This window comes from Haliotis cracherodii, unplaced genomic scaffold, assembly GCF_022045235.1.
Source record: "Haliotis cracherodii isolate W230 unplaced genomic scaffold, xgHalCrac1.p SCAF_10, whole genome shotgun sequence".
Taxonomy (NCBI): Eukaryota; Metazoa; Mollusca; class Gastropoda; order Lepetellida; family Haliotidae; genus Haliotis; species Haliotis cracherodii.
In genome coordinates, this window is record NW_027266265.1 from 28,750,761 (window position 1) to 28,771,601 (window position 20,841).

General features: G+C 40.0%; 1 protein-coding gene across 1 annotated transcript; it reads right to left on the reverse strand.

Moving 5' to 3' along the window:
• Positions 1–807: 807 nt before the first annotated feature.
• On the reverse strand, positions 808–20,784 carry LOC139448568 (negative elongation factor D-like). The gene is made up of 16 exons (XM_071230141.1): positions 20,644–20,784; positions 19,703–19,830; positions 17,565–17,674; positions 15,800–15,909; positions 13,761–13,868; positions 12,350–12,502; positions 11,100–11,230; positions 10,300–10,420; positions 9,262–9,328; positions 8,721–8,833; positions 7,277–7,413; positions 6,932–7,046; positions 6,710–6,805; positions 5,552–5,692; positions 4,203–4,332; positions 808–3,185 (listed from the first exon to the last, which is right to left on the reverse strand). The coding sequence occupies exons 1-16, from the start codon at positions 20,695–20,697 to the stop codon at positions 3,172–3,174; spliced, it is 1,728 nt and encodes a 575-aa protein (XP_071086242.1). The 5' UTR covers positions 20,698–20,784; the 3' UTR covers positions 808–3,171.
• Between the last annotated feature and the right edge of the window lie 57 nt (positions 20,785–20,841).

The window sequence follows — 20,841 nt, forward strand, 5'->3', positions numbered from 1 at the left end:
ACGGTTTCTCAGTTTTCCACATGCCATTAATAGCCGTTACCTGAAAAACAGGGGGTTGAAGACGCTTGCCCACCACACCAGGACTTGAATTAAATGTTTTCGTAAGTAAATGTAAGTTTTACTTAATGAAAAATGTACGTGTTTGTTGAAATGTGGACCGATGGATTTAACATATGAGGTTGCCGTAAACCAATTTCCATTTTCGAATTTTTCGATGTTGATGTCGTTTTCAAAGCATATAGTTAAGAACCTTGAATACGTGGACGTTTGTGTTAACTGAGAGGTAGAGCGAGTTGGGTTTTACTTTGAGTAATAGTCCAGTTATATGTAGGACGCAGTTCCTAGACGGTTCTCACTTTGGTGAAACCAACCAGTACGGTATGGTGTGGTATTGACAAATCAAGGAGCAAAGGACACTCGGGATCGAACCAACAAACATTGGAGAGCATGCAACTCTACACAGCGAACTGTCGCTCCTCCAGGACAGGGCCATCCCGTCTCCTGGATCTTGAAATACTTAACGCTGCTTTTGTATACATATAACTATTTTAAGATTTTGTACACCGAGGTCTCTTCTGTCGCTAAAATCTTCCAGCCCTACTGATGGATGGGTATTTGCTCAAACATTAAGAATATATTTTTTTCATTTCTGCAAATTGCGTTTTCCGCATGACCACTTCTGAAAATTCTTTACACACATTCATATTTCGAGCTGCACTGCATAACTGCATACTACCATGGCAACAGAAGACAAATCAACACTTTCATTCATTTATTTACATCACAAATCAGGTTAATATTGGTCCCATTCAGCATTTTAATTTTATTGAAAAAAATATTTCTATATGATGTAGGAATGACATTATCACAAATTGGTTTTGACACATTTGGCTACCTAAAGCTGATCAAGGTAATGCTATAGTTGACAGGATACTTACAAAACACATATTATATAATATGCTGATGCAACAGTAAAATGAATCTAATTGTTTTGACATATATTCTTGGAAACAAGAAACGCATAGCTTGTAACACTGTTGTCAAAAGAAGCTTTCGTGGAAGCCTTTTCACAGATAATGTCACAAGACGGTTTTATTGTCTTTCATAGAGTTACATTGATAACCTTTGGCATTTGCATGATTAATTTTCTTGGTTCCTTCAGTTAAAAAAGTGACTTTAGAAAATCGGCGTGCCAAGATCCAATAACAACATGACAAATAACTATATTGGTAGGCTTTGGGTACAATGTCTGCAACATGGCACCACAAAAGATCATCCAAAATCAGGGCAACCCAAATCAGCACAGCGCCTCAGGATTACCACATAGGTGCCCTTTAACTTTAGGTGACACTCACGGATACCTTCCGCAACTGCAACTCAAATTCCTGGTTGCCAATCTGCACGCACTGTCCAGAACCGTTTACGAGCGGCTGGAATCTGGGCAAGAAAGCCCTACGTTAGCGTTACTTTACCTGAACAAATTCAGTTCCAGCAGCTTCCCCAACGTTGACGAAGCGTTTTGTGTAGTGTTGCCTTTTTCAATGGAGAGATCTGCGGATCAGAGTGTATCTGCGACCATACCAGATAGGTCGACAGTTTCGGTGGAGGAAGTGTCATGATATCGGCACAGAAGAGATCATGTTTATATCCTAGGCAACTTAACAGGTTATAGTGAGGGGATCAATCATCCTCTTGTGGTCCCGCTCTGCAAGCGCCAGGCCAATTTTCAGAAAGAATTACTGACTTTCAGAGAGCTCAGAGCATATACGTACTGCCGTGGTCGTCAAGGTCATGGAATTTCAACTGAATTAAACATGAGCTCTGTGGGATGAGCTAGACAGGCGTTTATGTCAACGTCAACCAGGGGAATATAATCTCTAGCAACTTTTTCCACGATATGTCATCAGCAGCCTTCTTGGGTCCATGGACAGGTGTGGTGCAGTCATTCAGGCCAATGGTGGACAAACATGATGCTAGGTTTTACCACTGCAGAGCAACTGGCACATGCAAACACTTCTCCGTTACTGTCTTACATTGTAATCTTCCACACACACATCCCATGTATGGCTTTTAAAGCGTTGTAGTCACTATATGGCTAAAATACTGCCAATGTGACTTAATGATTGTAACTCACTCACTTTAAAGCCTTGTCAAAGTCACAGGATAAATCTCTAGAAGTGAGGTGAGGTGAAATGCGGTTTAACGTCGCGTCCAAGATTATTGCACTTATATAGCAACGTGCATGTATGTGTGTGTGTGTTTGTGTGACTGCTTGTACTAGTCCGGGCTGATGCCAATTTATAGTGCTAGCTCACTGAGATACCATGATAGTTTAACATGAAGACCCCACTCAGACACAGTATACTGACTCTCAGCCGACCAGTCCTTGTTTTAGCCCCTTAATGCCGAGCGCCAGACAGGGTAACAACAAGTACCATCTTTTAACGTCTTTTGTTATGAGGCCGCCGGGGATCAAACCCCAGACCTTCCGCTCTCCAGGCGGATGATTTAGCACTAGACCACGGAGGTGGTCTAAATATCTAGAAAAACACAAAGTGTTTCTTTTTGGAGGATTATCCGAGTATCAAGAACCGGAATACTAGTATTTACAGAATTCACAATGTTTCTAATTTTGCTGCCTGATTTATCCACACATTTTCATTTCTCATTTTCTATTCCTGTCTGTATTCTGCACAGGAGAATAGAGAGCCACTGATCAGGGACTACTACAGACATTTTCCATACATATTTGTCATGTATCTTCAGAGTCCTTCTCATGACCTCATCCTCACATTCTTCACAACTGTGGGAGATCTTCATCTACCCTTTCTGTATTTACATTAAGATACATGTATACAGGAGGCCTTTGTACACAGAACACGGCACACACTCAATATGCTATGTTGAACAACATTTGAGCATCAAACTTGACTTAGCCGTGAGTATTGACTGATGTTAAAGTGTGAAGAAGTCCGTCTGTCACGTTCACTATGAGATGAAGCTGGTCCAAGAGACTCCTAGCTAGTAGCCAGAGCAGCAATGACATCTGTGTGTGAGATTGTGTGTCTTGTGTTGTGTTGGAAGTCCAAAACCTTGAACTAATTGCTCATCAGAGTTGAACCTTGGCACTGATGCTGTAAATTTTGGTCAGGAAACATCACAGTTGTTCCTCTATTTACACTGACCTACAAAAGAAAAGAAATGTCATTCCAATGGGGATATATTTGGAGTGAGTTCTGCCAAGGTGTCAGCTTACTGTGTGCAGATAGCCCCAAGTTATGCTGATGAGAACCCGAATCTTTGTAGGGGCAAAAGTGGGACTTGAACACACAGCCACATTCAGCTAAGCAAGGGATGCACAGCCTTTCACTGCTCTGTCAGATTATTGGCTAATAATTTACATTATTACCCATAGGGTTAGAAATAAGGGAGTTCATAAAAGTTGTATAACTGAGTGACTTTGGTTTTACATCGCTTTTAACAATATTCCAGCCATATCATGGCAGGGAACACCAGAAATGGGCTTCACACATTGTACCCATGTCGGGATTTGAACCTGGGTCTTCGGCGTGATGAGTAAACGCTTTTACCACCAGGCTACCCGACCGCCCTTAAAAGTTGTATGACCACCAGAGCAAAGATCACTTCACGGATACCAGTGTATTGTTTACGTCATCCTGACAGCATTGTTGATGTCTATGGAATGTTATTGTGACGTAAGGTCGGAACGACGCCATAGTTGAAGATTGTTGACATCATTCGACATCTGTGGGTTTCTAAGGGGGTCATGATCAGTTCATTGTTATAAAGGGGAGCTCAAAAGGATTAAGAAATAAATCTTTAATTAACAAATTATTACACTTGCTTGTGTGTCATACAGATTTTACGAAACTTGTGTGAGAATTCATATATTACCCGTGCTCTTGCTCAGGAAATACAATATTTCTGTCACTCATTTCGTAAACTCAGTATGATACACCTGCTCATATGATAATCTCCATGAATGCAACAAGAAATGAGTATTTTTTTACACCGCTTTTAGCAATATTCCTGCAATATCACGGCAGGGGACACCAGAAATGGGCTTCACTCATTGTACCCATGTCGGGAATCGAACCCGGATCTTCAGCGTGACGAGCAAACGTTTTAACCACTAGGCTACCCAACCGCCCCCTATGCAACAGGAGGATCTGGGCACTTACTGAGGAACTCTGAGACAGGGTCTTGACCGTCGTCTGACCGGAGGATGCCGGTGATGGTCTTGTTCTCGATGAGTGGGAGGAACAGTTGGACAAACTCGGGCGTGTAGGGCGGGGCAATCACGTCCAGCACCTGCAGGTCAAGCAATAAGAAATAGAAATGCAGTTACAACATGTATCTTCATGTACAATATTCATATTGCAAAGTCTTACGAATTTGTTGCTTGCCTCTCAAATACTGACGCTGCAGCCAAGAATCTGCTCCCAGGCAGGCCCCCTTGTCATTTTGATACTAAAAAGAATTTGATGTGTGATAGACCTCTGTGACAAGTGTCTGACAAGTATTCATGTGTGACAGACCACTGTGGCAAAGTGTCTGATGAGTGTTCATGTGTGACAGACCTCAGAGACAAAGTGTCTGACGAGTATTCATGTGTGATAGACCTCTGTGACAAGAGTCTGATGAGTGTTCATGTGTGATAGACCTCTGTGACAAAGTCTCTGACAAGTGTTCATGTGTGACAGACCACTGTGGCAAAGTGTCTGACTAGTGTTCATGCGTGACAGACCTTTGTGACATAGTCTCTGTCGAGTGAGATGTGTTTTACTGACCTCTGTGACAAAGTGTCTAATGAGTGAGATGTTTTACTGACCTCTGTGACAAAGTGTCTGATGAGTGAGATGTTTTACTGACCTCTGTGACAAAGTGTCTGATGAGTGAGATGTTCTACTGACCTCTGTGACAAAGTGTCTGATGAGTGAGATGTTCTACTGACATCTGTGACAAAGTGTCTGATGAGTGAGATGTTCTACTGACCTCTGTGACAAAGTGTCTGATGAGTGAGATGTTTTACTGACTTCTGTGACAAAGTGTCTGATGAGAGAGATGTTCTACTGACCTCTGTGACAAAGTGTCTGATGAGTGAGATGTTTTACTGACCTCTGTGACAAAGCGTCTGATGAGTGAGATATTCTACTGACCTCTGTGACAAAGTGTCTGATGAGTGAGATGTTCAACTGACCTCTGTGACAAAGTGTCTGATTAGTGAGATGTGTTTTACTGACCTCTGTGACAAAGTGTCTGATGAGTGAGATGTTCTACTGACCTCTGTGACAAAGTGTCTGATGAGTGAGATGTTTTACTGACCTCTGTGACAAAGTGTCTGATGAGTGAGATGTTCTACTGACCTCTGTGACAAGGTGTCTGATGAGTGAGATGTTTTACTGACCTCTGTGACAAAGTGTCTCATGAGTGAGATGTTTTACTGACCTCTGTGACAAAGTGTCTGATGAGAGAGATGTTTTACTGACCTCTGTGACAAAGTGTCTGATGAGTGAGATGTTTTACTGACCTCTGTGACAAAGTGTCTTATGAGTGAGATGTCTGTGTCTCCCTTCTCCAGACACTTCCTGATGTAGACGACTACGGGGAGGACAAAGCCCCGACTCAGCAGGTGCACCATCCGGTCCAGAACAGTCTTCTTCAACTCCAGCTGCAGCATACAGACACATGGTTACACACAGCTGCAGCATACAGACACATGGTTCCACACAGCTGCAGCATACAGACACATGGTTACACACGGCTGCAGCATACAGACACATGGTTCCACACAGCTGCAGCATACAGCCCCTTGTTTCCACACAGCTGCAGCATACAGACACATGGTTCCACACAGCTGCAGCATACAGACACATGGTTACACACAGCTGCAGCATACAGACACATGGTTCCACACAGCTGCAGCATACAGACACATGGTTACACACAGCTGCAGCATACAGACACATGGTTCCACACAGCTGCAGCATACAGACACAGGGTTCCACACGGCTGCAGCATACAGACACATGGTTCCACACAGCTGCAGCAAACAGACACATGGTTCCACACAGCTGCAGCATACAGACACATGGTTCCACACAGCTGCAGCATACAGACACATGGTTACACACGGCTGCAGCATACAGACACATGGTTCCACACAGCTGCAGCATATAGACACATGGTTCCACACAGCTGCAGCATATAGACACATGGTTCCACACAGCTGCAGCATATAGACACACATGGTTACACACGGCTGGAGCATACAGACACATGTGGTTACACACGGCTGCAGCATACAGACACATGGTTACACACAGCTGCAGCATATAGACACACATGGTTACACACAGCTGCAGCAAACAGACACACATGGTTACACACAGTTGTAAGATGTAGAGACAACAAAAACAAATAGAAAAACATTATCAGTAAAAAAGTGAATCCATTTTAGTCTGTTAACTACTGCTAGGAGCATCTACATATTTGAACATTTGATGATGACTAAATCTTAAATGGGTTAATTTGGACGATTTCCCTTGGAACTTTGTGCCTGATTAACAGTACTCTGGAATACAAAGCGATTTGACAAATTGAGGAATAATATTATTTCATGAAACAGGATTTTTCTTGGTAAATTCTTTCAATATCTAGTTTGAAAAGGCATTCACAAAATCCTTACCCGAACCAACACATCTAATTCCTCGAATGAAGATTCAAACACTCGAACAAGAAGATCTAAAGCTTTTTGGTGCAACAGGACATGGTTGGTAACAATCTGAAAAAGTAACAGTAGCAAAACATCAATGTAAAACACAATAAAAGGTCATTTGGTTACAGAGAATTCACATTAGTACTATTTTATCAAAATCAACCAGTTACATGACAAGTAGTGAAGTTTCACCTCGTCCACCATGACTAGATGTAGAGGGGTATGGTCTGTGTTGAGCTTGAAGTAGCTGGCATCAGACACGGTGTAGTCCACCCACTTCAACACGCCCATAGACACAACGGGGAATCTGCAACATTCAACACCACAAACTTAAACAGGAAAAACCTAAAACAGGCAAGGAAACATATGTAAGAAAAATAGATATAATTGGAAACATTGTTCCATTTGTTTTTGATGTTTCCAGATTTGTCGTACATTTTGAAAACATCAGGGAAAAGAAATTAAATTTTAGATTTTCTATAGTATATAAATTCAGATTGAAAACGGCCTGGTTGTTCCAGCGTCCGGTCCACCCACCTGAGACAGGTGAAGAGGGTTGATATGTCGGCTATCAGTTCTGAGGCTCCCTTGTTCTCAGCACACAGGGCCTGGGTCTTCTCCAGAGCCTGTACAGTCGGCTTCAGCTCGTCCCTGTTGATTGTCTTCCTACCTCCCTGATGAAGAATGGGAAGACCTTGTGTAATAACATGGTACATACCCTCATCGATACTTCACAGGCTGTATACACTAGGCTCCTCCATCACCCATAAGTACCAATCTGTGTAGTCGCTATTTTTAACGAATCAAGACATTGCCCATCTTCCCAAGGCAAGGGAGTTAACTGAATGTAAAAGTCCAATTTCCACCCTTGCCGAACTAAGCTGGAATTTCTGGGTTCGATCGTAGCCCCACCAGTGGCTATTACAAGTTATGTCCCTTCTATGTCTCGTCTATTGACCAATCAGATTCCACCTCTCATATCACTTGCATTTGCTTCAAACAAAATGGCGACGCCAAGTCAAGACAATCTGATTGATAATTACGATCGTTTTTGTAATATCAAGGGTCGTACTTCATGAAGTGAATCAAGTCATGTGAGCACCTTGATTAAAACATGAAAACATTTGGAATATATCTGATGACGCCGATTTGGGGGTACACATGCTTTGCAAATCCTGCAATCGGCCTAAATCTGAACGACAGTTTACAAAACTGGATGTCAATTTCATGATGCAGTTTTGATTGGATGATGCATAGACTCGTTAGTCCAACCAAAATATAACTCCATAATTGAAGCCTAGTTTGGCAAGGGTGGAAACTGGACTTTTATTGGCAGTTAACTCACTTGCCTCAGGAAAAAGGACATGGCCTGGTTTGAGTAACCAGCGAGTGAACAGACCAATGAAATTACACCACACAAATACATCGCACAATGTTTCTCGTGCAACCTGCCAGAGCCTTGCAGCCCTCTGCCCTACCACGTCTACACATTCCTGACAATATGTTGCCTTATATGTTAGGGCTGGGACGGTTCCAAATTTACAACCCGGGTACCCATCCCCCTTTTACCCGACCCTACCCGGGTACCCATTGTAGGTCTCAAGAGACGGGTACAAATGTCCGATTAGAATTTTTTTTACCATAGCCCCCGTAAAACGTACTTAGATACTCGTACATGTATTAAACAATCTGGTCATGCATACACTGAAGTTGATATAAGTTATATCTTTATTCAACCATATGAAAAGTCAGAAGGAATGGGTGCATAGTCCGAAAGAAATGCGAACATTAGTGACTTGTAGTGCAACCATAGAGTTCTAGGCAATTTTTGTCATTAAACAATATATCACATGACCTTACCACGGGTCCGGGTAGTCCTGTGGGTACCCGGGTCCTACGCAGTACCCATCCGAACCGGGTAACCCGTCCCTGCCCTATTACATGTAGTTAGAGACAAAGTATATGTCCCTGAAAGTGTTACCTTCTTGTGAGTATCGATGACGCTAGCAGCGTAGGCCAGGAGGTGGATGTACTTGTGTTTGTGGTCGGGGTTCACCCTTGTACCAGGCTTAAACAATGTGTCAATAAGCAGATCTGAAATTATCATTAAGTAAGTGTCACTCATATGACAATGAAAGTAAATCTTTGCACATGGATTGTCCTATATTATGAGTGGCCTGTAAATCTAGAAATTGAAACGGATTCCATGGGCTGGTGTGCACATTCTGCCTAAATCTGCAACACTATCGGATTTACTTTGCGTGCAAAAGTTTGTTTATGTTTATACTACTCTTAACGCAGAGAATACTGAAGTCAATTCTAAAATTATGTCTTTGGAGTAGGGTAACATATCACCAATGTCACAAAGCCCGAACACGATCCCCGCACAAACATGAGGTGTGGTGAACCAATTCTAAACATGAATCCCATGGTAGATAAAGATGTTTTGTGCTGTCTAGAAACACAAGTCTTACATTCAAGCCCGTTTATCCTGCTACCTCTACAGAGGACTACTTGCTCACCTAGGAAAGCAGGGACTCGGATGAGTTCAACTGGAGGAGAGTCATGTTCAGAATACATCCTGAACAACTGGAAGGAATACAAAGATAGATGCATATTATGGTGTGTTTTCAGATTTGGAGGTGTTATTGAATATTTGATACTGAATATAAACAAAATGAACAAAGATACAAAATATTGGATCCCACCATGATATACTATTTGGTCAACATGCATTTCAGCTATATCGTGGCAGCTTGTTAATGATGGTGTCTGACTGTTTGATTGGCATCCTAGAAGTTAGTGAGTAAGAAAATAGGGGTGTCACGATAAAAGGAAATATCGATATATTGCTATTGGTAAGCACTCTAACTCAATAAATTGATTGCTAAATCAGTTTCCGATGAAAAGTATCGATTTCAGTTAGGAATATCGATAGTTTCGATTGTATTTACCATATCAATAAAATATGCAATGCTGTTCAAATTTGTTTTCCTTTTGATCATGAGTGGTAGTAATTTACACATGGAAATGTGGAAGTTTCTTTTTCTTAAATGTTTAGGGTAAAGAAGAAACAAATCAGTCATATCTCAAACTTTACTTTTTATTTGTTGTTATGGTTATCACATTCAAAGGAAACTTCAGTTCCAAAGTTTAATTCAACTCTTAAATCCATCTACAATGATACACTGAAAACTATTGATATTTATCGCAATAGTTGCTTGCAATATCAATAGTTATGGCAATAGTTTCTTTCAATATCAATAGTTATTGCAATAGTGATTTCCAGACCAATAGTTACCCCTTCAAGAAAACATACAACTTCATGGATAACAACTTTGGTTTTTACATATAGCGACATTTCGATGTAGACGTTTCTTAATGGAGTCAGTGAGTGAAAATATGACCATGGAAACCATCCTGTTACCATCATAACTGATCAGCCAAGTGACAGAGCCTGAGCTCCAGATATGTATAGTCGCCATTGGTCGCCCAGCAATAGAGTAATGGCAAAACATTCATTGATGCAGAGATTAAATGGTAGGGTTTATGTCTGTTACCACGGAGATGTCTGCTGGGTTGAGGGCCTGCCGGGACAACATGGAGGACAGGGCCTGACAGGCTCGGGGGTAGGCGGCCGCTCCACTCAGGGCCATCGTAATAGGCGTCACATCCAGACCTCTACAACAACAAGCACACTGAGTGAGTAGGGTTGAATGCCGCTTATTACAGTATTCCAGTTATATCACATAGCTTGATGTGGGGGAAATCCCAAGGTGATGTAGGTCTCAAACGTTTACCACTTTGGTGAACCCACAAGCACGTGTATGGTGCTGACAAACCTGTTTTTATAATCAGAGACAACTTATTGGTCATATTCTCCACCAAAGGAAGATTCTTATTTTTTATTTTTTTGTTTTACCCAAATCTGAACATGGAGGTCCAAAGCATACATAAGAAGATGGATGGCATGAGATTAAGATCAAAATCTTGTATTTCTTGAAGTGAGTGGGCTAGACTTAATCCTGCTTGGAACTGTGTTTCACTTTTATCACAGGGATATGAACTTATGACCAGATGATTCTGGAATGGCAAAGGGAAGCTACTCTGCACAACATAGACAACGTGCCACAGTTCTTGACTCATGTCAAAAATAACTGACACAAAGTCAGTGTCTAAGGTATACTGGGTATGTTTGCCAGTCAACATTCAGGTTTTTAACAGATGCTCAGGGTGACATGACTCTCCTCATCCTCAAGATTCCCCACTGAATAAGATTCTGTGCTGTAAGCTATGAAGGACGTCCTATGTACACTGGGTTATTACACAGGAGTGTTGCAACTAGCTGCTGCCAGCTTACTTCTCACTGGCACACTTCTGCAGCTCCTGGCACAGACGCCGGATGTTGGAGCCGCCCTTGAGCTCCTGGGACAAGATGTGCATCAACACCTGACTGTACAGGTATGTGTGCTCTCCATGGCAAACCATTTTCTGAAAAATAATCAGGGATGCAACAATTACTATTCGATGACTTTGAAAAATACTCAATTCTGATTGGTCAGTTCGGGGTCTCAAATCACAATAATAACCCCTGGCTTAAAAAGCTAATAAGATGTCTGCATCATCGAGGAAGATAATAACTACAGAAAAGTATTTCTTTCTCAAACATTCGCAGTAGGTATTTGGGAAAAGCGATATGTATAATTATGTGTTAAAAATACAGACATGTGCTTACTACAATATTCAAAATTCATGGAGTTTTTACAATACATTTTAGGTACTTGACTTAGAGCCTACTTTATTTTAGAGAAAACAGAGTTGGATCTCCTTTAGCTCCGACTGTGATGCCTTATCTTCTGTGTCACAACGAGTGATGTGCCATCATATCCACAGCAGTTTAGCAGCATGAGCAGCGATCCATTCCAAACAATAACAGAGCAGTGACCTCCATGATTTCTTTTGTTAGACATTGTTCCCAAAACATGCTTTTTAGTTGTTATGTAACAGGGTGAGGACGGGTAATTCGGGTATTCGTGTCCGGTGGGTACTGAGTGGGACCTGGGTACCCACAGGACTACCCGCACACGTAATTAGTCACATGACATATTGTTTAATGACAAAAACTATCTAGAACTACACAAATACTTTGCATGTCACTAATGTTTGCATTTCTTTCTGACTATGCACGCATTCCTTCTGACTTTTAAATGGTTAAATAAAGATAAAGAATCAGTGTATGCATGACCAGATCATTTTATAGTGTACCTGAATACCTTTCTGCCAGGGCTCTGGTAAACAGTTCCCAATCGGACAATTTGTACCCATGGCTTGAGACCTACAGCGGGTAACAAGGTAGGGTCAGGTAACAGGGGGTCGGGTACCTGGATAGTAACTTGGAACTCATCCCAGCCCTATTGTGATTGTCATGCAATTTTTACCAAACTTAGTTAAGTAAACATGTCATGAAAACACACAGTAACAATGTATGTATGAACACACCAGCTGAGTATGGAGATATAGAGTTGGTGAAGGTCCAGATCATAACACACGCAGTCTCATTAGAAAATGCTTTCTTAATAAGTAACCATGGTTACATCTTGAGTATCTTACTGTGAACTCTGGCAGGTTCTTCTCCAACCCATCCTCCCCTGCCTCCACGAAGCTGGATATAGAGGTTCTTAACACCCTCGAGAACACCTCAATTTGATGACATGCTGTCGACACACTGGTTATCTCCCCTTGGAAACCAGCATCCGATATCAACTGTAAGAAAACAGTGTTTAACAAATATGATCTCTTGTACATGTTGTAAACACAAATGGTCCCCGGGATAAACCTACTTTGAGAAAAGAGGAAAACTTCTAAATACATTCATAAAAAAGTTATCATTGTTTATAGAAATGAAAAATTTACCTTGTTAATTTTAACACTTGTATTTCATGTTTATAACCATGATAACAACAATAACTGAATCAGAAAGACTAAAACACATCAAACAGATGATTCTAGAGGTTCTCAGGAAATGTTTTCTCATATTTGAACATGAGGAAGTCTTTGTCCCAAGCTGATTTTCTTAAGAGATGTAGAAAAAAGAATGGTACAAACATGGGGTAAAACATTCATCTTCGGTCACAGAGATTTTTTTCTTGAAGTTTGACAAATCTGCCTTTTTGACTCACCCTAGATATAATAATTATGATTATGTTTCTGGTAATGTCAAAAGCCAAAGGCAATGACTTGCAAGTGTAAGAAGACAAATGCTAGTTATCCACCTTTTGAACATATCAATACTTTTCATACAAATATTTCAAAGATTTCTGTAAACTTAAAATCTGACATTTTCAGTGATCCAAAAAAGAACATACTACTTATCCTACTTCAACCTTTAATGTGCTAGGGCAGTCACGGGAGGAGGGTTTGTCAAAATGACTATATAATTACAGTGAAACTAGATTTCGGAAGAACAAAATATTGAAAGTAAATACGTGTAAGCATGAGTATCAATCTCATTAAAATCAGATCTTAGTTCTCGCTACCCCTAAACAAAGATCTGAGGACATCCCATTAGGGGTCACGTCAGAACAACCTTTCATCAGACCAATAAGAGCGTTGCTTACCAGATCATGAAAGTGACAGTTGGAATGTGATTTCTCATCATGCAGCCTCGAAAACTTAAAAAGGGGGTATTCCGAACGATAGTTACGGACTTAACGACTGAATCTATACGATGTAGGCATTCGGGAATGTTCTTTTGTTCAGGTTTCAAATTTTGAAGCGAGAATTTGTCAAAGCGTGTTCCTAAATTTGAAATTAGTGCCGTAAAGCACGAGAAAGCTGCCTTCTGATTGGCTAGTATCGACTTCTTGGCAGTAATTCCATTTGTCAGTCAGAGTTCGCGAGAAATCTGATTTTAATGAGATTGGCATGAGTATGTAATTAAAATGAACTGCCAACAGTATCTACAATTGCACTATAACATTTGAAAACATGTCTGAGGTTGTCATGTGTGTGGATGACCTGCCTTGATAGTGAAGTTGAGCATGAGGCAGTCTGGGTATTCTTCAGCCAGCTTGTAGAACAAGGATCGCCATGTCGGGTACTCTATCATCTCGGCCAGCCAAGATGGAGTCTGTAGGAACACAGACATGAAGGGAAAATAGTACAGTTCATATCATACATGCCTATTGCAGGAGGTGATGGCGTGAGTGAGTTAGGTTCTAACACCGCTTTGAACAGTACTCCAGTTATATCACAGAGCGTCAGCTTAATGTGGGAGGAATGTGGGAGGAATGTGGAAGGAAAGCTGAAGTGATGCAGGTCTCAGAGCTTTACCACTTTGGTACGGGTATGGTGCTGACAAAACTAGAAACATAATTGGGGCAAACTCGGATTTGAACCCACTATCAAGGGTTTCTGGCATGCCCAAGAGACGCAACTTTGACAGTGAAATGTGCGCCTTAACTAACTGGGTGGATCGTCGTGCCCCCCTCCACACCCAACTGCAGAAGGGTGGGTTACATTTAATGGGGTAAAAAATGATTGGACCCAACCTTGAACTCTAAGAAAGAGTGAATGAGCTGGGTTCATCACAATTTTGACTATTAATTTGTATATCATTGTTTTATGAAGTGTCAGCTTAAGACAGTTTGGATCACGGAAGTTGGAGGAGAAAAATAATGCCATCAGCCTCAACCAAAGTATCTTTGATTTTCAAACTCTGTATGTGTGCAAAACTTCGGCCTTTCTCACAAAAACAAGCAGGGTTTTACCTTGACTTACAAAGCTGGGGGTCTGGGGACCTCCAAGAAATAATTCTAAGGGTCCTGTTAAGTAATGAAATGGTGTACTGTAATATTTGATAATTACATTATTTACAGGACCTTTATATTTCTTGCCAAGAATTTGGTACAAAGAATAATCTTTTTCTCTGCATCTATTTCTATACATTTGTGAGTACTGGTGCACATTTCTGTGTCATATAAAGCCCTGATATGGGAGATAATTTCAGCAAAGTCCATGGTTCAAGGACATGGGACATAACTCTTGACTTCTTATGCACAGAATCAGTGGCTTTTGCAATAAGAATGTTAAACTGGGCATTGTATTAGTGTTGTTCATGAATTTTTTAAAAACACTGAGAAGTCACAAACTATATTTGCACTGATGATGTGTTCAGATTATAAAGATAAGTAATTTACAGTGATTTATTTTATGAAAATGTCGTCAGCAGATCAGTGATCATAATGACTTAATGAGAGAAGAAAGCCTGAAGTAACATTAAGTTGACACACATAAAATCCAACTCACTCTTGTTGACTTTCTTATCGATCAGCATGTGGACAAAACATGTAGCACACCTTTATTAAGTTATAGAGGAATACATATAGTTTATTGTGTCAAATCTGTCAACATTAAAGGGAATTCACTATGCTTGTCGTAAGAGGTGACTAACTGGATTGGATGGTCAGGCTCTCTGACTTGGTTGATGCATGTCATCATATCACAACTGCGTGGATCGATGCTCATGATGCCAATCACTGGACTGTCTGGACCAGACTCGATTATTTACAAACTGCCGTCATATACAGTGATCCCTCGCTATTGTGCTCTTCGAGCTACCTCGGTTACAACGCGCGGTAACGCATGGCTCCCAAAATTTATGTACACTTTTAATACTGAGAGTTGGCTGGATATATATATATATCTGGAATATTGCTGAGTGTGGCGTTAACAACAAACAAACAGTTATGATACATTCATGTCACATCATAATTTAAGTGTGGAGCTTTTAGCATATTTAGGTACAACCAATGATGACCGATGACATGTTTCATACTTTAAAGAACTTCAATATAACATCCGAAAGTCAAACATCTTCATTGTCTTACTGTTGTATTCTCAAACAGATTCCTAAAATTATCAACAGCATCACTTGAACTGTGATGCAGAATGAAATAAAAACATGATAATACTCCTCCTTCAGTTTTCACAATGTTCCCCCCAATCCTGTCAATCTGCCCAAGGCAACAGCTGCATGACTCCTCATTGTCCAGTACTCACCTCACCCTCTTGAGTGAAGATAGAGTCCGCCTTCTTCGGGTCAAAGTGTTTGATAATCATCAGCTTGAGATGACTTTCTACCAGTTCTTGAACTTCATTTATGCCTACGCCTGCAATGTGTCACATCAGAGATCAAACTAGATGACAATACTGCTGAGATGCAGATATCAGTTTGTCTTCCATGTCTAATGTTAAAGGAATTCCAGGGGCATCCTTACATTTCATCACTACTTGGGCTGGTAAATGTTTCATCATACATGTACAATACCAATATCAGCTACAACACCTAGACATAGCATGGTACGCTATATTAATGTGGTTGTTAATTTATAATGGATCATAATGGCGCAAGCTTACTAGTGAGTGAGTATGGTTTTACACTGCTTTGAGCAATATTCCAGCAATATCACGGCAGGGGACACCAGAAATGGTCTTCACACATTGTACCCATGTCGGGAATCGAACCTAGGTCTTCAGCGTGACGAACAAACGCTTTAACCACAAGGCTACCCGACCACCCCCGCAAGCTTACTAACCTATTTAATAAGTCATACGCACAATGTTAGTTTTTGTTGTTCAACTTTCATGACACATCAATTAAGATTGATTGATGCTGATTTTCTTTACAGAGTTCAGAAAACAAAGTACCTGTCATTAGCGACTCAAGGGTGGGCAACTCTATTTTATCGCGGTGTCACTATTTGTGGTGTGATACATGTGGAATATGAGGTTTAATCACTTCCTGTTGGGGATTTTGCATTATCAGTATGCATACAACCCAGGTTCGGTCAAGGCAAATCGTCCAAACAAATGGGTTTTTTTTCTAATCAATTTCAAATGGACGTAGGAGTAATTCCACTTCAAAAACATTTCAGAACCTATCATAAAATTGTAAATGTTTATACTTATGAGTAGCCATGACATACCGCAACGAGTCCTGAATTCGATCAAGCATTGAAATATTGTGCTCAGATTTGCAAAAGTAAACAGTCGACAGGGGGTGTGGTTTACAAGATTTACCGATACCGTGATAATATAGAATCATACCATATAAACTACACGCACTAGGTTGTCTGTCAAAATCATGCTTTCTTCCCAAGTCTGCAGCAAGTGTTATCCTATCTCACACTATGCATTTCTTCCTTCTTCTTTCAATCCTATGTGCTTGAACAAAGTTTCCAGCTTCTCAAAATGCACAGGATTATAGTAAGTGACCCATTTGTTTGGGTGGTGACCATGGTGATCCTGGGATATGTTCGGGTGATTTGTTTTTTCGAAGCTGAAAACTTTGTTCAAGGGGGTTATAATTCCACTGTTGTACAATGACAGTTAAAATTTATTGTAGGCTAGCAACCTCTTCTAGTTGAAACAGTGTGCTGCCTGAGGGATTTTTCAGAAAATTTTTTTTCCTGATTTTTTCAGAATTCTATTTGTTTTAACTTAACAGCAGGTGAACAAGTTCAGCAATTTCTTCTGGGGCCATCCTGAGAATACTGTTAAATATCCCTGCACTGGCTGGGATTCCAAGTTCCACAGAACCAATGTTGTTGTAAGAGGCGACCAAATGGATCCAATAATCAGGGGAGATAACTTGAGTGATTGTATGTCATTGTACCCCAGTGGTCTAGGATGTAGCTTATCTACTTATAATATCAATCACTGTATTTTATGGTCCAAACTGAATCATTTACAGGATGCAGCATCAAACAAACTTTTAAATAGCCTCATCTTTTACCATGTTAACATCATTTCACAACTGACTAACCTGCTTGTATTAGCCAGTCAGCCAAAACATTTACAGTCTGTGCTATCGCTAAGTAGTTGTCTGACAACAGTTCCACAACCCGCTCTGGTGATCCACCTGCTTGCAAAAATCTGTTGACAGAAATTTCCAATCATCTTGATGAATTGTATCATGTGTGTATGCAATGTACATAATAAGAGATGTTCTAATCTGTGCATAAATTCAAAAGCAGTAGCAAGTTTCTACAGTCCATGCTGGTTGGTTGGTTTGCTTTTTAACGCCGCACTCAGCAATATTCCAGCTATATGACGGAGGTCTGTAAATAATCGAGGCTGGACCAGACAATCCAGTGATTAATATCATCAGCATCGATCCATGCAATTGGGATCAATGACATGCATCAACCGAGTCAGCGAGCCTGACCACCCGATCCCGTTAGTCGCCTTTTACGACAAGCACAGTCACCTTTTATGGCAAGCATGGATTGCTGAAGACCTATTCTATTCCGGAATCTTCACCGGTCCAGTCCATGCAAAAGCATAACATGATAAATCTGGAATAGAAAATGTGACCACATTTCTTAAGTGAAGTTGTTAACAATGCTATGGAAACCGTTTATCATGTTTATTACCAGTACATCCTTTAAAATAAGACATTCAGCGTATTTAGCCACAAGGAGTAATTGCATCAATTGCCAATTTCCAACAAAAGTCCAAAAGAATTATTTCAAGCAGTGGGTCAACAACAATATACGCTTTGGAATTTTGATGAAGTATGTATGGTCAACAAAACAGTAACGATTTAACACGTTAAATGAGACAGGAAATTGTTATATAAACAACCCAATGATGGCACATGCCCACTGGCTCCATCCCATCAGCTGATAAACGCACAATTCCTTGCTAACAATGTTTAACATATTTAAGGATGTTAACTGACAGCAAGTGCAACATTACACATACTGACATATATTAATATATAAAAATACTATATTTATCATATTTATTGGAAGGTGTAATGTTAAAGCATTTATAGTCTTATTCTTTCTGACACTTTTTAAATACTTGGTGAATCATTTAAATAGATAGCTTTTTATTTCCACTTTGTACAGTGAAAGGGATTGATAAACAGACAGAGCCTATATAAATATCTTTCCCCATCAAAGTTGAAACAACTGGTAGTAGTACATATGTTAATCAGTAGTATACATGGTATAAACTTGATATTGTGTCACATGTGGTACATAAAGGTAAACAGTTGTTGGTGAGACATATGTAAGAGTGCATATTTATACAAATCTTTTGCTCATAGTGAAGAAATGATGTACAGAATCAACAATATAAAGACGCATTTCTTTGTCTAGGTTGACGTTGCCAAACAGGACAGATCGAAGGTCATATCCATTAACATAATAATAGCTTTCAAATCTAATCTCTGTGTAATTTGGACAAGTAAATAGTTAGTGTAAAGCAGTTTCAGTGAAAAAAACACATGTACATACACCATTATCGCTAACAAATCTTTCAAATTTGTGACTGTTCAAATCACTGCATCCTAGTCTTAACTTGCAGTGAATTATCTGATTTAACGTGAACCAATATTTTTAAATATGTTGGATTGCCACTTAAAGAGAGGTGATTATAAGTTGTTGCAGAATCATGAGGGGTACATGGGATTTTAGGCCAGAGGCAAGTGGTAAAAACCTAATGAGGGATGCATAAAACCCCATGTACCCCGAGTAATCCTGCTACAACAAATTTATCTTACTGACATGTTTTAATATGACATTGTAAAAGAATTCAAACAAATTCAAAAGTGAAAGAAAACAGCTGTTCGATTGAGCTGAGGTTAACTTGTGCTATGTCACGTGACTTCCATTGTGTGTGTCTTTTTGCTTGGAAGTGGGGTATAAGGGATTTATTCTGCCACTCAGAAATCCCTGTGCAGCCTGAATGTGCTCATGGCGGGGTATAAGAGATTTATTACCCTTCTGAGAAATTCATTTCCCTCCAAGGCAGGATACATAGTATTTTATCAAGATCACAGGCACCAGTCAGTTCTCATCATTCTGTCATGGAAGTATGATAAAGTATTTTGTATACATGGTAAAAGTAGAGCTATGTTTTAACTTTCAGCTGTGTTGTAACTTGTACACGCACCTTTTGAGTACAGTGAAAATGTTGGGCTCCATTATGTAGTCCTTGCTGCTAAAAGATTCAAGACAGTCTTTCTGTGTGGCCTGTCTCTCTTCCTCGTCATCCTCCATGAACGGATCCATCTCAGGTGACTAAAGGACAAATAATTTGTGACTGTTGACTACAAAATATAATCATTTGCAACTGTTCAAAATGCTGTATGCACACAACGTTGGGAATGTTTGAAATGTATAATGAATAAATGTTTGAAATGTAAAATGAATGAAGTTTGGAAATGTAATAATGCTATTAATAAATTGCTATGAAGGTGCAGGTCAGAATATATCAGAATTTAGTGCTGAATAAATGATTAGAAATATATATTTTATTTCTACGGTCTATTGGTTTAAACTTTAATTAAAGCAATCACATTTTGAATCTTACTTTAAAAAAAATAAAATGGTACGGGTCAACCAAATTTGGGTACGGGTCCTCCAAATATGAGTATGGGTCAGCCAAATAAAGCATGAAAACTCCAAAACAGGTACGAATCTGACGAGAATTTTAGGTACGGGTTAATCATGTTTATTGGGTATGAATCTCCGTGGGTACCGATCATCTAGTTTTCGTAGAAGTTCACAGTAACCATAAGGGAAAGCTAGCTTCCTTAATTATTATGATTATCATGAAATACCGACGGAAAACTAACACAACAATAACCATGATAAGGAAGAATAATTCACATACATCGTATACATAAAAACTCTCTGGTTTAGATATTTCTAAAAGGGTAACATTGCCAAACAGTCTGTCGCTTTGATTTTTGGCAGTCATTCATAAGCGAGATTGGAGGTATGAGGCATGGGAATTTTGTTGCAACAAAGATCATATTATAGTCGGCACGTTTCTTTTTACACATTATTAATGTTTAGATTAGATCTAGAAATTTCATTCATCTAAGGTACCCCAACATCGTCCTCTGACATCCCCTCTGCATGGTCCTCTTCGTAATCAGACATCGTGTACTCGAATGAGATGCGCTGAACTCCTATAGTAACGTTTTCAAATCATGCAAAGAGTATTTTTTAAGAATACGCGGCCATGACAGGTTGAGAAACTTCAAAATTGGGATTTCCCCGGATACCACCTAAAATTCGAACCGA

Bases quoted from the DNA above. Each gene is read 5' to 3' on its own strand.
- LOC139448568 (XM_071230141.1), bottom strand. From the start codon at position 20,697: ATGTCTGATTACGAAGAGGACCATGCAGAGGGGATGTCAGAGGACGAT. The intron at 19,831-20,643 runs GTACCTTAGATG...TTTGTCCTTTAG, and splicing joins TGTCAGAGGACGATGTTGGG to TCACCTGAGATGGATCCGTT. The intron at 10,421-11,099 runs GTAAGCTGGCAG...TTGTTGTTGTAG, and splicing joins CAGAAGTGTGCCAGTGAGAA to AGGTCTGGATGTGACGCCTA.